General features: G+C 35.8%; 1 protein-coding gene across 4 annotated transcripts in view; it reads left to right on the top strand.

Annotated features, from left to right (window-relative positions):
• The window catches only part of JKAMP (JNK1/MAPK8 associated membrane protein), an 18,829-nt gene extending 897 nt beyond the window's left edge, over nucleotides 1-17,932 (top strand). Inside the window, exons 2-7 of one of the 4 annotated variants that reach the window (XM_061182621.1) lie at nucleotides 1,172-1,263; nucleotides 1,837-1,991; nucleotides 7,476-7,682; nucleotides 11,365-11,546; nucleotides 15,016-15,092; nucleotides 16,950-17,932. In XM_061182621.1, the coding sequence (XP_061038604.1) occupies nucleotides 1,172-1,263; nucleotides 1,837-1,991; nucleotides 7,476-7,682; nucleotides 11,365-11,546; nucleotides 15,016-15,092; nucleotides 16,950-17,168 (932 nt within the window). In that variant the 3' untranslated portion in view covers nucleotides 17,169-17,932. The remainder of the gene's footprint in view (nucleotides 1-1,171; nucleotides 1,264-1,836; nucleotides 1,992-7,475; nucleotides 7,683-11,364; nucleotides 11,547-15,015; nucleotides 15,093-16,949) is intronic. The other 3 variants (XM_061182622.1, XM_061182625.1, XM_061182624.1) reach the window with 3 other exon arrangements.
• The last annotated feature ends 1,940 nt before the right edge of the window (nucleotides 17,933-19,872 follow it).

Genomic DNA, 19,872 nt, shown 5'->3' on the forward strand with positions numbered 1-19,872 from the left:
TCAGAAATTTGATAAAAGTGAAAATATTAAACTTGAGGCATTTTAGTCAGTGCCATTTCTATTTTTCTCTTCAGCACAAGGAGAAAGAAAAAAAGTCTACTTGAATTTGAAAGAAGAAAGAGTATTGTGGATCAGGCAGTCTCTAGATTGTGAATTCATGAAGAATTTGGGAAATGATTGTTCAAGAGCCATAAAATGCATAATTTCCCAAGTTAATTCACATTTGACCACAGTTGTTTTGGATTTATTCCACACTAGGCTGTAGGTTCTTTGAGGGTAGGGACTCTGTCATGTTCCTCCGTGGATCTTTAGGGGCCCTTCACCAGTGGAATCAGACACTTAATGCATGTTTACTGAATGAATGAATCAATGATTGAAGGGAATCAGATGTCACTGATGAAAAAAACTCCTTCGATAGTTTCTCCCTGTAGATGAGGTCAAAGACAATCTGTAGGCCCTGAGTTTTTTGGTTAAAAAGAGCTGCTTTTTATGTTGTCCAAGCCTTGAGATCAGAGGGTTGATTCTAATGCAGTGGTTCCTAAGTATTGGTCAGAGGCCCAGTGACAGCCTTGATGAAATCTTCACTTGTCCTCTACAAAAATGACCAAAGTTAGGATAATTTTACAAGCTTCTTGTAAGGTGAATGTATTTACTTTAAAGGCCTTCCCTTTATTCTGAACTTATGTCCTTTCTGCTTTTCTGGTATTAAAGGGTGTTCTGTCATGAAGGAAGGTGATAATAGATTTCGTGTGTATGCTCGCACTTAATGTCCTGACTGGGCAAAATAAAAAGTATCGATCCTCTCTTAGTCCTCTAGTTTAAAAAAAAAAAAAGGAAATTCAAAAGTCTAGACCATCTAATCAAGGGGAATGGCTGGTTGGAGCCATTGGAGATGCACCAGGTTAGGCTTTGAGTTGTGGGCATAAAGTCCACTCTGCTGGTTGAGGACCTTAATCTTAAGGAACAGTATTAGCTATAAGGTTCCATGTAACCTTCAGTAGTGTCACAGTGTAAAAGGAAAACTTTAAATAAATGCATCAAGACTTTTGTCTAATACATATTTTTTAATTGAAAGTGTGTTGAGATATTTCTGCCAAATGTTTCAGCTCTTATTACCTTATTTTTTATAATCACGAAAGATGTTACTATACTGGCATTTGTTTTTAAAAAGCTGTCGATATTCAACCAGCATGCCTTGGACTTTATTGTGGGAAGACCCTGTTATTTAAAAATGGCTCAACTGAAATATATGGAGAATGTGGGGTAAGTCTTAACATTTGTATGTTATTTCATTTGTAAAATCTTTTTGCTTCTGAAATATTGTCACATGTAGAATAACTTTTTTCTTCAATGTATTCAACTTGTAAAAGAATATGGAGGCATTAATAAAATCCTTATTTGTGTTGTCATATTGATTATATACCTATAATACATCTTGACGGTCACAGTTATTAAGTTTTTTAATTTGATAGTTTTATAATAATTTCTAATTACTTTTTATTAATATAGAAAAGTGACTTGGACAATAATTTAGCATTACAACTCCAGAGCATTTCTCTGCAATTTTTATATGGTGTTAATAACTAGGTTTTTCACGTAATATTAGTCAACTATTTTAGTAACTTAATAAAGAGTCCTTTAATAACATTATACAGGTATAGCAAATACAATGTAGATTGCTTTTTATTTTACTTATGCTTTCTCTTTTATTTTTAAAAGATGCACATGTAAACAGATGTTTAAATTGAAATGTGATGTCTTAGTGAATGATTTTTTGGGGTTGTTAATGTTCTAGGATAATATATGTACATAAAATACTGTTCTTATATATCATAGGTGTGTCCAAGAGGACAGAGAACAAATGCACAGAAATATTGTCAGCCTTGCACAGAGTCTCCAGAACTTTATGATTGGCTCTATCTTGGATTTATGGCTATGCTTCCTCTTGTTTTACATTGGTTCTTCATTGAATGGTACTCAGGGAAAAAGAGGTTAGTACTTTCTTTGAATGTACCTGGGTGGACTGATATTGGACTAGCTATCATTTAGAAGACCTTATCAAGTAATTATACTTCTGTTTTTCTAAAAGTGGCAAACCTGTTTTTCCTTTATCTTCTGATTACTTTTGACTGTGGCAAGGAAACTTAATTCTAGGGCATGCCTCAGTAAATATTAAGGGAAATATCCTTTGTCTGTTTTACTCTGAGTGATGCTGAGGGAGTATTTTATTTATATTTTTATTTCTTAATTATCTTTATTGGTTTTCTACAAAGACTTGGCTATGATTACAAACTGTTTATTGTTCTAAAACAAATACTTTGCAACTTAATACTAGTAATCTAGTATAATGTAGTTAAAATGTTATAGCTGCAACCTAATTATGAAAACTCATACTAAAACAAATCCAAAAAATTTGCTGAGCATTGTGTTTTATGTTGAAAAGATCAGGGAAGGAGATACAAAAATAACTGATGTGGTTTATAGTCATACTCTTGTAGAGAAGACAAATTATACATAACTAATTATAATACAAATCAGTCTTAAAAGTATATAAACAAAAAGTATATAAAAGCTTTATAAACAAAATGCTCTGGAATCACAAAGAATGGAAGAGATAAATTGTGCCTGGTGGCACCTGAAACACTTCAAAAAAGGAACATTTTAGGCAGAGGCAACACCGTGAACTGGCGGGGAGGTATGAAACGTGATCTCTTGTGGGTGGGAATGGAAGTAGTTGGGTGTTCAAAGTGTGGATTGCATATGAGAGGAAGGTAGTAAAAAGGAGGGTGGGAAAGGGGGTTGAGGCCAGAATGTGAAAGTTCTTGGTGATGATGTGAACCTTATCCCACTGGGAATGAGGAACCAGATTCTACTGTAGTACATTTCAGCCATCCTGGCTGTTGGTTCCTCTGACATCTCAGCATCTTTCCTGCTTTAAGTCCTGTCCCTTTCCCCAAACTCTTCTCTGCCTGAAATACTCTCTTCTCCGCCTGAAATAATCTCTTCTCCCTGCAACTTTTTACCTAGCTGCCTTTTCTTCCTTCAGATCTCAGGTTAAATTACACCTACTCGGAGAGGCCTCCCCTGACCCAGTCTAATGTAGGTCTGTCCCCATTATTTTTCTTTTTTAATAGCACTCTCATTTTGTTGTTGTTTTTGCTTTGTATTTATCAGTCAACACAATTTGTAGTTATGTTTGCCTCCTCATTTAATGTTATTTCCCACCCCTGACCATAGGCTCCATGAGGGCAGTGGCCATCACTGTTGTTCTCTATGAAATCTCCAGAGACCAGCACAGCCGCTGGCGCATGGTAGATACTCACTTAGTATTTGCCGAGTGAATGATTTATTGGTGAAGGTTTTGGTTTAGAGAAACAGCATCTTGGATGTATGTTTTAGGAAGATAACTTCTGTGGAGGGCAGATTAGTGGTGAGACATATTAGAAAGCTGTTGTCCAAGAAATAGTGATGGCCAGTGGTAGGAACGGAAGTGAAGAGAAGGTCAGGTGGAAGTAGAATCAGTACTTTTCTGGATCTACCTAATAAGTCCACAGTGATTATTTACATTGGAAGAGCATTCATTATTTTTCAGAAGACTCTATTAAAAAAATTTTTTTAAAGCAGCTCTCATCCTGCTTTTAATTTCTGTTATAGAATGATGGAGGTGAGGGCTAGAAAAGAGATGTGATTAACAGAGCTAAAACAGAATAATTGCTCATTTGGAACTTCTCAGCCCAGAGTGGAGAAGAAGTGGGTTTAATGGATGTACCTCACCAAATGCATTTGAACTAAAACATCAGATATGTTTTGAGACAGAATTTTAGAGCAGAGGGTAGAGCCTTGGTTTGGGGGTAAAGCAGAGGTGTGATCAGTGCTTAGGCAGGAAAGGAGGTGGGTTTAAAAAGGAGGTTGCATATCTATGCTTTGCCTAGGAAATTGGTAGCAAGGAAGACAAGGACTATCTCTTGCATTTTCCTGAGACATTGCACTTAAAATCAAGGAAGCAGGGGCCTAGCTGTCTGAGGCTAGACTCATGTTTCTCGACCTTTTTTTCATTCTTTCCTCCTTAAAGAAGCTTTTTAGATACCTTTTTTCCCCCAATTCCACCTACCCCATAAAATTTTAATATCGCAGATATATTGTTTATTGGTTTATATAGTGTATGTATACATGTGCTTTATATATAAAAAGTGTAATATTATTTTATACCCAAGGATCCATTCTTGTCCCCTTGGGAGTGCTAGTGCCCATTGAGAATGCATGGGCTAGACACTAATCAAAACTTCCCTTTCTGGCCTGCTTGCTTTCCCCAAAGTTTAGTATTAAATTTGTTTTTCTTTGAGGCCAGGGCAGAGATAGGCAGAAATTGCATGTTTTTATGTAATGAAGCCAGAAGCTGTGCTTCTTCTGTAATTTGTTTTTATGTAATTTATAGCTTTCCAAATGTATTCATGCAACAATCTTTAGGGACGTTTGCAATGTGCCAGGTGCTCTGCTAGGTTGTGGGATTCAGAGATGATGAAAACGTGGATGCTCACAGTCCGGTGGATGAGGTAGACAGACCATCACAGTGTATGTGAGGGGCTATAGTAGAGGTATGTACAGAGTTTTCAGGCTAGCTTAAAGAGGGAAGAAGTCAATTCTGTCCTCTCAAAATAGGGTGGTGTCACAGGAGAAAAAACTGACTTTAAGTTGAACTTTGAAAAATGAGTAGTTTTTGAGAGAGGAATTGAAGAAAGAGTCAGACAGTAGGAAGAAGATGTGCAGAAGTCTAGAGCCAAGAAAGAGCACAGCATAATCAAGAAATGAGAGCTGAGGGTGCTATGAGAAACAGGGACTAAATGAGACCAAGATATAAAGAGGTTTGGGGCTGGGGGAGTCTTAGAAAATACTCCTAAGACCTGGGGACAACCCCAGGGCTGATCTTGAAGGATACACCATTTGCCAGATAGGTGACGTGTTTTGAGGTGGAGCATGAAGCATGCTGGGATGAAGGGAGCAGCGAGGAAACAAAGTAATTTCGTAAGGGCAGGAGGTGTGAGAGATAAGGCTGGTAGGAAGTATTTTTCCTGAAAGGCAGATGGGATCCACTGAAGTCGTTTAATAAGGGGAGTTTTAAAAGCAGACTCCATTTTGTAAAGATTACATAGTTGACTGCAGATGGATTGAAAGGGAGCATGATGAGAAGAGGAAGCCAGTAAGAAGGTTGCGAAAGTCATGGCAAGAAATAATGAGGTGGGGATTTTGCCTCTAAAAATATGAATTCTGTAAGGAAGCAAAAGATTGGATTATATAATATGAAAGTGTACACGTTTACTTACATATTTAGTGTCTTCATCTGTGTAAAATGGCACAGGAGTTCTGCTTCCAACACCATGGGCTAATTAGGAGCTCCAGGTCACCCTCCTGCGTGAAATAACTAAAGTCTGGAAGAGACATACTGTTTAAGACATTGCTGGTCTCACAGGAATAAGGGGGGATCTCCGAGAACTCTTCTTTTTCAGAAAACAAGCAAACCCACCCTGAGCTGGGGCCAGAGTGACAAACCAGGCAGTAGTGTTGGGAGGGTAGCCGGAGGTTAACTGCCGATAGCAACTGGGTAGTCCTTTCTGTTCCACGTGATGTTGAGTTGGGATGCACCCATCTAGAGGCTGGACTGGGCTGTGGTGTTCAAAATGAGTAACTCATATGCTGGAGTAGGTGCTGGCTGTCAGCTGTGAGCACACGGGGGCTGCTGACCAGCTGCTCTTTTATCTTTGGTATTCTGCAGCTTAATTACAATGTGAATTTCTTTTTATTTATTCTGCTTGGGATGTGTTTTGCTTCCTAGGAAGCAATTCTGTGAATTTGTTTTTCATTCTTTCAGATGAGCCCAGTCAAACCACAGAACAGTGAGAAATAATCAGTGGTGGTTGTTTCAAGCCACTGAGTTTTAGGGTAGTTTGCTGTGCAGTGATAGGTAACTGAAACATTGTTCAAATAGAAAACTCAAAAGCATCTGTAGAGAAGCAATCATAAATAATGAGAGTTTAGTGAAGAGGCTGGCTGTAAGCTAAGTATATAAATTCAATTACCTCCCTATATTTCATTTACAGAATCACAGTACTGTGAGGTAGCCAAGACCAAGGTAGCTAAGCTACATTGGATTTATACTGTGGAACTTGACAAGCTAATTCTCTAATTTATATGGAAGTTCAAAGGCCCAAGAATGACCAAGACCACTGAAAAAGTAAAAGAATGTATGTAATATCAAGAATTATTGTCATATTCTGTTGTCTCAGGGATAGATAAATGGACCCCAGGAACAAAATAGAGAACCTAGAAACAGGCCGGTTATATAGGAGACTTTATATGGCAGAAGTGGCATGGCAGCTTAGTGGGGAGAACAGAGTAACTATTAAATAAAATGCTGCTGCTGGGACAGTTGGATATCCAAATGGGAAAAGCTAAAGTTATATCCTAACTTAGACACAGAAATCTCTTCTGAGTTAAAGATTGAAACATGAAAAGCAAAACCTTAAAGCTTTTAGAAGAAAATATAGGATAATATTTTCCTTAGAGTGAGAATCTGCTAACCAGAAATTTAAAAATTGATAAAGGCAACTATATTAAAATTTAGAACATCTGTTCATAAAAAGACATCAGAAAGAAAATGAAAATTCAACCCACAGACTGAGAGGAAGACATTTGCAACACATTTTACTAACAAAGCAGAATGGATAAATAATGGAAAGATCACACAATGGAATATTATACAGCAGTGAAAACGACTGAACTTCAGGTATAAGCAAAACCATGAATGAATCTTGGAAATGTAATTTTGAGTGGAAAGAAAAATCTCAGAAAGCTTACCTCACTTTATCATGTTGAAAAATAAGCAAAACTAAATAGTGGTTTTGAAGTATAAATACAGTTGGAATAAAAACTGTTTAGAAAAACTGATAAAGAACATTTAGTATAATGGTTATTTCTAGGGGAGAGACAGGAATGTGGAATGGGGAGGAACAGGTAGATATAAGTTGTTAATGTTTTAGTTATTGGGTTAGGTGGTGAGCTTACAATGTTTATTATATTTTATAACTAATATATATTACATATAATCTTTTATGTACTTTTAATGTTTAAGATAATTTAAAATGATGCATAGATAACTTTAAGACATTTTTAATAATTTGGCGAGTTACTGAAGATAAAGGTAGATCTAATTTCTGCTCTTCTACACATTTAGACAATATTGGCACAGTGTTATCTGGGATGAGTATTTATCCCTTTTTAGTAAACAAGGTTAAATCCTTCTCAAGTAGTTTTCATATGTGCTTGGCTTTTCTTACCTATTTAGAAGATTTTTTTGTTTCAGGATTTATCAGTTAAAACTTCTTTTTAGAATACATATTTTGAAGCATACACAGGTTTTATTAAAAGCCACTTAACATGCTGAGAAGTTTCTGGTGATTGTGCTTCCTTTGTTTTACTAGTTCCAGTGCCCTTTTCCAACACATCACTGCATTATTTGAATGCACTATGGCAGCTATCATCACCTTACTTGTGAGCGATCCAGTCGGTGTGCTTTATATCCATTCATGTCGAGTATTGATGCTTTCTGATTGGTACACCATGCTTTACAATCCAAGTCCAGATTATGTTACCACAGTGCACTGTACTCATGAAGCTGTCTACCCACTGTAAGTATTTATTTAGACGTAAGATCATTTTTTTAAAATGATGATTATAGATTTCATTCATTTAAGCAGGTTGAGCCTTGCGAAATGGCTCCTAGGCACTGGGGGAGATATACAGAAATGATTTTCTTCTTTTTTTTTTTTTTTTTTTTTTTAATAATTTACTATTAGCGTATTTTTTTTTAAAGACTCTTTTTATTATTTTTATTTATTTATTTATTTATTTATGGCTGTGTTGGGTCTTCGCTTCTGCGCGAGGGCCCTCTCCAGTTGTGGCAAGTGGGGGCCACTCTTCATCGCGGTGCGCGGGCCTCTCACCACTGCGGCCTCCCCTGCTGCGGAGCACAGGCTCCAGACGCGCAGGCTCAGCAACTGTGGCTCATGGGCCCAGCCGCTCCGCAGCATGTGGGATCCTCCCAGACCAGGGCCCGAACCCGTGTCCCCTGCATTGGCAGGCAGACCCCAACCACTGCGCCACCAGGGAAGCCCTGATTTTCTTCTTTTAAGTGATACATAGTCTGAGAAGAGGAAATAGAAATACATCTTAGTATAATAGAAGTGAAAGTATTTTTGTGTTGATGTTGAAGTATGTCTGAGCACTTCTAAAATAAGCTATATCTGTTTCTTAAAAAGGGAATTATAAGGAAAACCTTTTTCTTATACAACAGAGAAGCAATATCTGACATACAGGAAGTAGTATAGGCTTTGGAGCTAAAAACAGGCTTGAGTTTGAATCCCAGGTCTGTCAGCTGTTAACTTGAACATGTTAAGAGCCTCTTATAACCTCGGCTTTCCTGTTGGTAAAAATGGGAATAATGATACCTTATAAGGTGACTTAAATAAATGCCTTACATACAGGAAGCACTTACAAGTAGCTGGCATTATTATTAGAGGGCTTGGCTTAATGTTCTTTCTTTTTGTTTTTGTTTTTTCCAAATAAATGTTTGTGATTTTCACCAGGATGTTTTGTTTTAAAAATATCAAATTCATAAGATTCTGTATAATATTACCCTGGCCTACATTTTTAGAATTTCTGTGAATTAGTGTTCATTCTGATGTGTTTTTCTCAGTAAATGTATAATAGAAGAGTCTGGTATTTGTATTCTCATAGTTGTAGCAAGTTACCATTATGTAATATGCTCAACAAAATAGTACTTTTTGTGCAGTTCTTAATAGTACTAAGTGTCAAAAACAAACATGCATGTATGTAAAAAGATACTTTGCAAAAAACGAGATCCAAAAAAAAAGTAGAAAAAAAAAGCAACAACAAAACAAAAAACGAGATCCAGATAGAGAGCTATAAAAATCTTTTCCACCTGCCTACCTTTTAAGTCCTGCAAATTATTTATATATATATATACAGAGATAACCAGACATATTTATATATATAAATTGTATCTAAAAGACTGATACTATCTTCTTTGTTGATTTCATAGAGCTATAACCCTCAGCTTTGATTATTCTCTTGTCACATACTGTCCTGGGGACCTGCAGAACTTAACCTGGTCCTATTTAGAGAAGTTAATTACTGAATCAGATATTATATTTAAATAAGATGTATAACCATCTTATTTAAAACAAAATCAGACTCATTTACTGCTATTCACATCTATAGTGTTTTTTATAATATCTGTAAATCCTGTAGTAGGAGAGTCAAAAAATATGAGAACAGAGATGGCAAATAGGTACTCACAGCCCTCATTCTGCAGTCATAACAGCCACTTCTAATTTATTACAGCACTTGTCCTGCTGAGTTGGGTATGGCCTCAGAGCCTTGTCACAGCACTCAGTCAGACTCATCACACAATTTCATTGATTAGGACATTTTCCATCTGTTCACCATCTTTGAATTAAGTAGGTTTTTTTTTTTTTCTTAGCAGCTTTACCAATAGTCACTGTGGAATGGACTGTCTGCCTTGTTTTATTAATTTTACAAAACAATGTTTTATTAAAAGTATGAGAAGATTTTATAATACTAGCGTTTGAATTCATACATGTTACTTTACATAACCATTTAAACTTACATATATGGCTAGACTGGGGCTAAACATTTCTGAAAGCTGTAGGACTACCAAAGTCATAATGATTTTTTTCTTTTGTAAGTAAGTCAACAAAAAGTAATGGCGCAATATTAACAGAAACCTTTGGAACACTATTACATTGACTAGTGGAGGATATCTTCTCCATTGGTATATATAAGTTCCTTACAAATTGAAAAATATCAGAATACTTTTACTGATAATTATAGTTTTGAGGGGAAATTAATTAGATAAGATATGGAAAAACATGCAAGCTTCTATCATTGGAAACTTACTGCAAAAGGTAATGTTTACTAAAACTTTGAGTTATTGACAATGAGCAGTAATTACTGTTGTAACAAAACTTAGCTTTAGCTTGTCAGATTTATCCTATGTGCATATGAGGGGCATGGATGGGGGGGAGGTAGAGGATGAGGTCTTCTGGTGGAGAGCAGGGGCGGGAAACAGGTATCTGCTTCCAAAAGCTAGTTTCCCACGTCTTTAGGACAGGTAGCACATGATGGTTTCCTTCTGATTAAAATAATAGTCTTTTTGGAGCTCTTAAGGAACTACAAGCTGAAGAAATAGACAGCTTTTATTTTGTTTTGATATTGGTAAGAGGTAACCTAAGAAGACAAAACTCATCATCCAAGAAGTGAGGCTTGAAATAATGCAGTATGGTACAGGGCTGGACCTAAAAGCATCATGAGAGCACAGCGACCCGGTATCATTAAGCTGTGTGGAGAAGAGGCATGTGGTCAGTTATTTGAAACAACTCCCGTGCTTCCCTTGACTCTCCCCTGCAAGGGAGAGGGTTTGCGTATAAGATGGTAAAAAATAATTTGAAAATCCTCATGAAAAGGAAGTTAGAACTATGTGCATAGAAATGTAATTATTCAAAATAAGGAGCTAGAAACTATAGTCTGCTGATACAGAGATCTTTTTGCAACTTTTTTTCTGATTGTAAAAATTACATTATAGAATATTTGGAAAACAGAAAAGGCATACCCCAAATAAAATAATCTGTAATTCCATTTCTTAAGATGATCACTGCTAAAAATGTCTTTCCAGCTGCACTTTTTATTTTTATTTTTATTATTTTATTATTTTTAATTTTTATTCTTTTTTAAAGAATATTAAGGTTATTCTATGCACATGCCATTTTGTAGCCTGTTCTTGTCACTTAATGTATGAGGCACAGTTGCTTTTGTTGTTAACATTTCTTTCATAACTGGATTTTTAATGTCTGCATAGTATTCCAGCATAAATGTACTCTAAAATTTAACCAACTTCCTATTGTTGAATATTTATCTTCTTCCTGAGTTTTCTTTATTGTGTGATTCAATAAAAATGCTTGTTCATCAGGTTTTTGTGTATACCCGATTGTTTCCCTTTGATAAATTTCTACAAGTAAAATTTTTGAATTAAAGGATATAAACATTTTAGGATTTTTGATACACATTTCCAAACTGCCTACCGGAAAGGACTCAGCATCCACTTTGCAGTGGTATTATGAGAGTCTTTTTGGTGAACCCTCCACGAATCTGAATATTCGATGGATAGACTTTTTAAACCTTTTTCAGGATCTTTGATTTTAAAATGATCAATGATAAAAATACATTCTAAAACATATTTTTGATGTTATAATTGTTTATTTTATTTTCCAGATACACCATTGTATTTATCTATTATGCATTCTGCTTGGTATTAATGATGCTGCTCCGACCTCTTCTGGTCAAGAAGATTGCCTGTGGGTTAGGGAAATCTGATCGATTTAAAAGTATTTATGCTGCACTTTACTTCTTCCCAATTTTAACCGTGCTTCAGGCAGTTGGTGGAGGCCTTTTGTGTAAGTTTGTTGGGTAAAGTCAATGAAATATATTTACTATATGTGATAAACAATATTTTCTCTGAGTCTAATTTTGGACCTTTTTCTGTAGTTTGGTTTTTGTTTTTTATTCTTGAAAATAAACCATAGTATATATATTTGCTAAAACATATCATCATTCTTTATCAAAACTGATTTCTGTTTAGAGAATACTTTGTATTTGAAGCTCACAACATCAATAGGAAGATTTTTAAAACCTGAGTATAAATTAAAAAACATGTAATAGATGGAAATTACTCTTGATATAATAGATGGTTTTTACATATAATAGATGGAAATTACTCATGATAATATATCCTGTTTACCATTAAGTCTTAGTTTTCTAAATTCCTTTATGAAAGACTTTTAGATATAGTAAAAAATCCTCAATATATTTTTTTAATATATCCATTCATTTATTCAGCAACCATTTAGACTGATGTGTGACTCGAAAGAAGAATGAGAGAAAGTTGGTGTTAAAGAGCTCATATACTACTAGGAAAGCTATAAGTAGCTGAGAACATAGTGAGGGACTTTTTGAACGTGTGACGTTGAACATTGCAAGGATGTTGGATACCATCTTTATATGGAGCCTGCCTGGGTGCAGAGGGCAAGCTTCTGGCCTGAAGGAACTGGGCAAAATGGCATCACTGTGCAAGTAATGTAGCTTAGTAATGAATTTGATTCAAAGTTAGGAGGGTGGAGCTGAGGATAAGGCCACGGGAAGAAGAAATTGGAGACTAGTCAGGGGTCTGTTATCCCTCATATTCTGGTTTTACAGATGTATTGTTTCTTTTGGCCTGCATAGTGTTTGAAAATCTATAGTTTTTCCTAGCTCCTACCATTTCCTATTTTCTTAGATTTGGCCCACTTCAGTCATTCTCCTGGATGACCTCTGTAAGCATTTGAGGTTGCTATTCTTGCTCTAGGGACTAGAGACCTGCTCTTAAAAGGATTTCAGGAGGAAGAGTGACATGACTAGATTTGCATTTTAGAAAGATAACTTGGTAGCAGTGTGGAAGATGGATTGGCAGGGAAGAGAACCTGGGGGATCAGTTAAGAGATGACTGCTGTAAGCCGGGCCTGACTGTCTGACCTAAAGCAGAGAAACACTGGGAAAGAAGAACTATTTCAAAGACAGAGTTAACTAAGCTAGGTAACTAATTAAATATAGGGGTTGAGGAAATGGGAGGAGAATACGATAAAGGAGCTTTCTGACTTAGTAACTAGTGAATGTATGAATAATGAATGTTAGAATAAGCAAATAGGTTGGTGAGAAGTGAATTCAGTTTTAGGTATTCATGGAATATTCAAAAGAGCACAGGTAGTCATTTATTCTAGACAAGCTTGGGAGAGCTGACTAGGCTTAAAGATTTAAGAATTGCCAGCCCTCAAATCCCTGTGTCCTAGACTGCCGCTGGTGCTATTATATAGAACCTCTTGGTTATGAAATGGAGAAAAGGGAAAAGCTGTGGAAAGCAGGGAAAGGTTTGGAAAGTTAACCTAAGGAGACTGCCAGACAGCGTTGCTTCCTATGTTGTAGCTGCCTATATGGAAAATGCCTTTTCCCACACTGAAAGTCTTTGGATCATTTTGTTAACAAGCCTGCACTCAAAGCACATTCATAGGAGGATCAAGGAGTTATTATTTATTTGCACTAAGTATAAACTTGTGCAATCTGCTGAGATTAGTCACAGAGGGTATCATACCAACTCATAATTTTATGGTGTTGAAAAAAGGCACCAGCAGATTTGGAGTCTGGTGAGGACTCGTGTCTTGGTTCATTGATGGCTGTCTTCTTTCAGTGTCCTCACATAGCAGAAGAGGGAAGAGGTCTTTGAGGTCTCTTTTATAAGGGCATGAATCCCATTCATGAGGGCTCCACCCTCATGACCTAATCACCCCAAAGCCCCCCCCCCACCTACTAATAGCATCACATTGGGGGTTAGGATTTCAACATAAGAATTTGGGGGGTGGGGTCGCAAACATTTAGTCCATGACAAGAGAATATAGCAAGTCTGAGCAAAGTAGAGCACCAAGAGGCTTCTGGTAGCTCAAGATACCAGGGTCTAGGGAGAGAGACACTGGGGTAATTAGGAAGATGTCAGTGACAAACTTTTACTTGCTTGGAAGTATTACTGGAGCCAGTTTTTAAGTGTGATCTTCCTCTGAACCACCAGCAGAACTAAAATGAAGATTTCCAGGCACTACCCCCAGACCTAGTTGCTCAAAATATTACATTGTTTTAGACCCTAGAGTAAGAACCACTCTAAATCCTGCTTTGAGCCCAGAACCTCCCTCTACTCCCCACAAGTTTGGGGCTTGTTGGAAATTTCTTCTTTCTCCTTTTTACTACCAGCTCTTTCTCTACCAGTTCTTACTATCATTAGCAACATTATTTAGCTATTTATAAGTTAATTGGGATTCTTTTGAATGGCTGGCTAGGACCTAATCATTGTCAGTTATTTAGTAATTGGAATCAGGCCTGTATAGATAATTCAGAGATTCTGGCTGCCATATCCTTAATTAACATTTGAAAATGTTCCCGATGGGTTCCACTGCATTGTATTGTAGAATGATTAATAGTTTTAGTAACTGAAGTTAATTGTTTTAAAATAATTGTATAAAAAATAATTCAAGGTATCTTTCTCAATTTGTCCATTTGTTTTAGTGAGCTATAAATTTAAAACATTTTAAGAGGTGGTATTTTTAAGAAAAAATTTCACTTAAAGTATTATTTTACTGTACTGTATTTGAAGTAGAACTGTCTAGAAATTTGACATTAAGAGACTGAATGATCCATATAGCCTTTGAGGTTTATTGGTATATGACCTTTTAATTAAAGCTGAATTACTCTTATATATAGCCTTTCTCAACTGAAGTTCCCCATCTGGACCACAAAACACAGAAAATTGAGTAATTATTTTCCCAATTCTCCCAAGTTTGATACATAACTAGTATCATGCCAGATGCATAGGAGATAAGTTAATTCTTTACAGCAGTGGAAGCCTTCAGGCAGGGGTCTTCAAAGCTGGGCCAATGATAGTTTTACATTTTTTAACTGTTGGGGAAAAAAAATCAAAAGAAGAGTAGTATTTCTTGACATGTGACAATTATATGAAATTTGAATTTTATTGTCTGAATAACTTATAAAGTAAGTTTTACTGGAACACAGACACATCCATTTTCTGTATGATCTGGCTGCTTTCCCACTACAACTGTGGACTTAGGTGACTGAGACATAAACTGCGTGGCCCACGAAGCCAAAAGTATTCACTATCTGGCCCTTTACAGAAAAAGTTTGCTGACCCCTGCCTTAGAGCATTAGGGCTTCACTCTCAAGACTGGTTGAGAAGGTTTTTGTCTATGGAAAGAATTATACTGTTTGAATTTTTTGATGGCTTATTCAGAAAATTTAATTTTCAGCATAATACCAATGTTTGTCTTTCAGACTATGCCTTCCCATACATTATATTAGTATTATCTTTGGTTACTCTGGCTGTGTACATGTCGGCTTCCGAAATAGAGGTAGGACATCTTTTTTCCTTTGTTAAAGACTTTTTTTTTATAGATTTGACAACTGAATAGGAGAATAGTGCATATGATATGATATGTTACAACTGATTGTTTTAGTAATCCTTGGCTAAACGATGCCACTCAGTAGCTTTTGGCTCATTAGTTAATGAAAAGTTGTATACTAGACAATATTTGCTTGGGAAATTAGTGAAGTAGTCAGGCTTAACTCCAGCATGTTAGAGAAAAAACTCATTTCACATCATTTATCCACATAGAAAATGTATAATTATTGAAATGTTGAACCTTATTAATAACACTATTTTGAAGGAAACATAAAAATGCTTTATTTTATATAGAACTAATTCTAGGCTTTTTTTTTGCAGTGAACACTAACAGTCATCAATAATTACAGTGTACATTCCGTACCCTTCTATGTTTTGTCCCTAATTTTATTTTCTTGATTACGGATGTCTACTTTTGCCTCCTAATATCTGTAATACTTTGGTGATTTGGAAATATCATTAACACTCACATTAGTTCCGATGCTGTTCCTATCTTGAGATATCCTTTTTGTGCGTGGAAGGCCACTGTTAGAACTCTTAGAGAGTGAACTCTAAAGGAATAAAAGTATAACATGTCTTAGTACTCTTCCATCCTATGCTTGCTAATCTAGTGCCTATGCACTGTTTTCAACCACCCACTACAGTTGATATGTGCTTTCTTATAATTCTTAACATAAAAAAGTTCACCCCAGAGAAAGTTGTTAACTATTTTGGAGTGGTTGCTCTTGAAGCTCCTGTTTCGATTACATTAGTGAAAGAATGAGAGGGGGGAACAAACCACCTAGAAATCATGGTGACTTCTAGGTAGACTAGCAGTAGAGGAACTAGACAGTATTTTTATGGTGATTTTTCAGATGCTTCCGTTTGTATTCTACTCCCATTTCTCCTTGGTAATCTTTAATCAGCTTCGCAGTATGATTAAAGATAAGCAAATTAGTTTTGGCACTTTTATCAACTAGGGAAATGTCGGGGGGAAATGATTGGATATTTGAATAAAACGAAGTTTTTGAATTTTTGTTTATTATCCATAGTTACTATGGAAAGTTCGATTAGCTTGAATCATATTTGTTTCTCTGCTTCTGGGAATCCCCCATATATAAAACATTCATGTACTTCAATTAGCACTCTATACATGAATCAGAAATAGGGATTCAAGTCAGGAAAAGACAGTCAAGCTCTAGGTGAGCTGATGAGCCATTTAATGAGGGAAAGTTGTTAAGTAACCAGTTGCAAATTACATTTTAGTGTGTTCATTAGCACATTTAGATATTACTTTTATAATAATTTGGTCCTTCCAATTTCTGTATATTGTAGAGCAGTATTAAAGATAAAAGGGAAATCAGAGTAGTCACATGTCATTTCTGCTCCCTTCTAAGTATCCAGGCAGCAGACTCTAGGAATGCTAGAGGTAAGAAAGTTGGGTGTATGTACCTCCTCCTTCCCACTGGTAGACTCAGCTGCTGTGGATCAGGGCAGGAAGAAGGCACATAACGTGGCGTTCCCCTTCCAGTTCAGATCTTTCAGAAGAAGCTGTAGTGTTTCCAGGGTCGAATGGTGGTGTAGACCAGAACTTAGAGACGTGGGCTCCCGTCTTGGTGCTGCCGCTGAGTGCTGAATGTAGGAAGCCTCAGTTTCCTCATCTGTGAAGTGTAGTAGCAAGACTGGGTGATTTCTTAGGTCCCTATGATTCTGAGGTTATGATTTTGTGTGACAATAATATGTTTTAAAGTAAAATGTAATAAATTATCTAGCCAATTCAGCCCAATAATCTGTATTTCTCTTTTCTTTCTTTTATAAAATTATGTAGAACTGCTATGATCTTCTGGTCAGAAAGAAAAGACTCATTGTTCTCTTCAGCCATTGGTTACTTCATGCCTATGGAATAATCTCCATTTCCAGAGTGGATAAACTCGAGCAAGATTTACCCCTTTTGGCATTGGTACCCACACCAGCCCTTTTTTACTTGTTCACCGCAAAATTTACCGAACCTTCACGGATACTCTCAGAAGGAGCCAATGGACACTGAATGCAAAATTCCAAAAAAACCTAAGAAGTGTTCTTAATAAAAAGAAGAAATAAAAAAATGTATTATTAGTACTCTTCTGTCATACATGGGAATATGATTGTCAGTACACCTAATGTTATGGGGGGTTTGTTGTTTGTTTTCTTTTTTTGACTTAACAAACAGATTTTGTGGTTTGATGGAAAATACAAATACCCTAATTCTCCATTACATAGTATAACACACCATACACTTAGAGCACACGGTTATATTACACTAGAAGCCTATTAGGAAGCACTTGCCTCTTGCAACAATTTAGCTATTCTTTTGTGCAAAATCATGTTTCTGTGTACCTAGCAATGTGTTGTTCCCATTTTTATTAAGAAAAACTGTAACAAGTATAATCTGAAATCCTTAGCATTGGCATAATTGTGCATGCCTGTTGTGTTTCAGTTTGTTTTTCAAGTATAGTGAATTATAAAGTCAAATATATTTGTGGGGTCTGATAGCAAACATGGAAATCAAGTATGTTGTTTTTTGTTATCTATTTATTTTCACCAATACAGTATTTTGATCTATTACAAAAATAGAGCATAATTTATATAACAGGTCTTTTGTTTTAGGTAGTTTGGTTGAAGACATCTTCAGGTTATTCCTGTTCCTGTAAAGAAAAATGATAATAAAACGCTTAACTACAAAACAAACAATCTCAAATATCTGGCATTTAATTGTATTTGCCACACTAATTGTGGAAATAATTCAAAATGTTAAGTAGTAAGATTAGTGTCTCTTTCCCAAATGAATAAATATACTTCCTTCCCCCATATCTCATTTTTGAGGATATATGCATGTGCCATATTTTATGAATCCTGAGACATAATTTTTGTCATATTGTGATATCTCAATTGATGGCTTCTTAGATTTAACAAAATACAGAATATATACAGTATATAAAGTTTGCCTGTGGTTGGTTGTTAATACTTGTGCTGTGATTTTTATGCTCTGAAGTCTTCAGGAGACTCATTATTGGGAGCAAAATAAGATTTTTGCACTTAATAATCTGACCCTGTTTATCCATTTGTATTTTTAGAAGGTTATTTCCCTTTTCTGCTCATTGGTGAGGGTTGCATGAGTTTGTTAAATCTCAAACTTGTAAGGCTTCCATTGACAGTTGCAAAATATAAAAGAAAATGCAGTCACTTTTTCTGTAGTTTTGTACCTTTTAAATTCACAGCAGTTGTATCCTTTATTTTGTTAGTTTTTCTTCGTTGATGTTTTTTTCATAGTACATTCAACCACTGGGAGACGGATTCTTTTGATAGTACTCTGTTTCTTCTTATTTTCTGTAGGAATAAATAAAATGTAAAAATTCTATATGTATCTTATATAGGTTTATGTAGTTACAATTTTAAATTGCCCCAAGAATCCTCAACTGGACGATTGTATAATGGGCGGGGGCGGGGGGGGGGGAATGGTGCTGAGGGATCATGCATCTGATTACCAGGACTATCTTTTTGTTGCAGTACATTTGGAGTCATTTTAATAATTATTTTCCCCTCCAATGTCCTCTTCTAGCAGAAAAATGTGTATGCAAAAGGAGAAATCGTGCAAGTAATATGATTACAAGTCCTCAAATGCAAGGAATTTCAGGAATACTTAATACATATTTGCATTTTTAATTTGCTTCCTTAAGAACAAGACTAGAACAATTCATAGCAACTGTGGTTGCTAATGTTACTAAATAATTTGTTAAAATGGTCATTAAAAATGCACAAAAACAACGCTTTTTCTAGCTCGGCTTTGTTTTGTCTTAGATCCTTGTACTGTATTACTACTCTGGCTGCTACAGTGGATAGTAATTACTTTGCTAACTAGCACTGGATAGGTAATATAAAAGTTAAAATATTTTCTTAATTTGGGTCAATTGATAAATATAACAATTACATTGTTATATATTTGTCTAAAACAGATAGTTTTCAAGACTTGGCTGCACAATGGAGCCAGCTGGAGAGAGTTCTAAAAACACGCCAGGGTCTCACGCCCAGAGATTCAGGGTGAATTGGTCTGGCTGAGCAAAGGGATTTTTAAAACTTCCTCCAGGTGACGCTAATGTTCGAAAACCGTGGTCTAAACTCTTCCTAGTTCAGATCTTAATTTTTCGAAGAGATCTTTTGAAAATTTCTGAGCGAATGATTTTTTAAAGTATTTCTTACTGAAATTTTGATTCTGCTTCAATAACTAGGTTCTTTTCCAGAATTAAATGATCAAAATAAATTATATCAAGTCCTTTTCATCACAATAACAAAAAGATAGCTTTAAAAGAGTGTGACACGAATTTTTTGATCTTTCTCTAAAAATATCTCTTGGCCTAAAAAAGTCTTCTGTAGAGCACATATCAAGTTAAAATATTTGATTAGCACACAAATTATCTGTAACCTAAGTTATAGTACATGGTATAATAGGGATTTTTGGAATTTTAAAATTATTTTTAATACTTCTTTAAAAATAATCTGTACACAGTTACTATTTGGTTTAGGTATACACCAAGAATTAACTTATTTACCTTTAATTTACAAGAAAGAATGTTAAAGCAAAAAGTAGCAATTTTAGTTTTCAGGATGAAGTCCGGCATTTCACATTCGGCCAAGCCTATCCCCCACTCTTGCCAACTGGTACCCCCAGCAGATCTCCACTCAGCCACGCTATTACTGTTCCTGGCCAGCTTATG

This window comes from Eubalaena glacialis, chromosome 2 (genome assembly GCF_028564815.1).
Source record: "Eubalaena glacialis isolate mEubGla1 chromosome 2, mEubGla1.1.hap2.+ XY, whole genome shotgun sequence".
NCBI classification, from domain to species: domain Eukaryota; kingdom Metazoa; phylum Chordata; class Mammalia; order Artiodactyla; family Balaenidae; genus Eubalaena; species Eubalaena glacialis.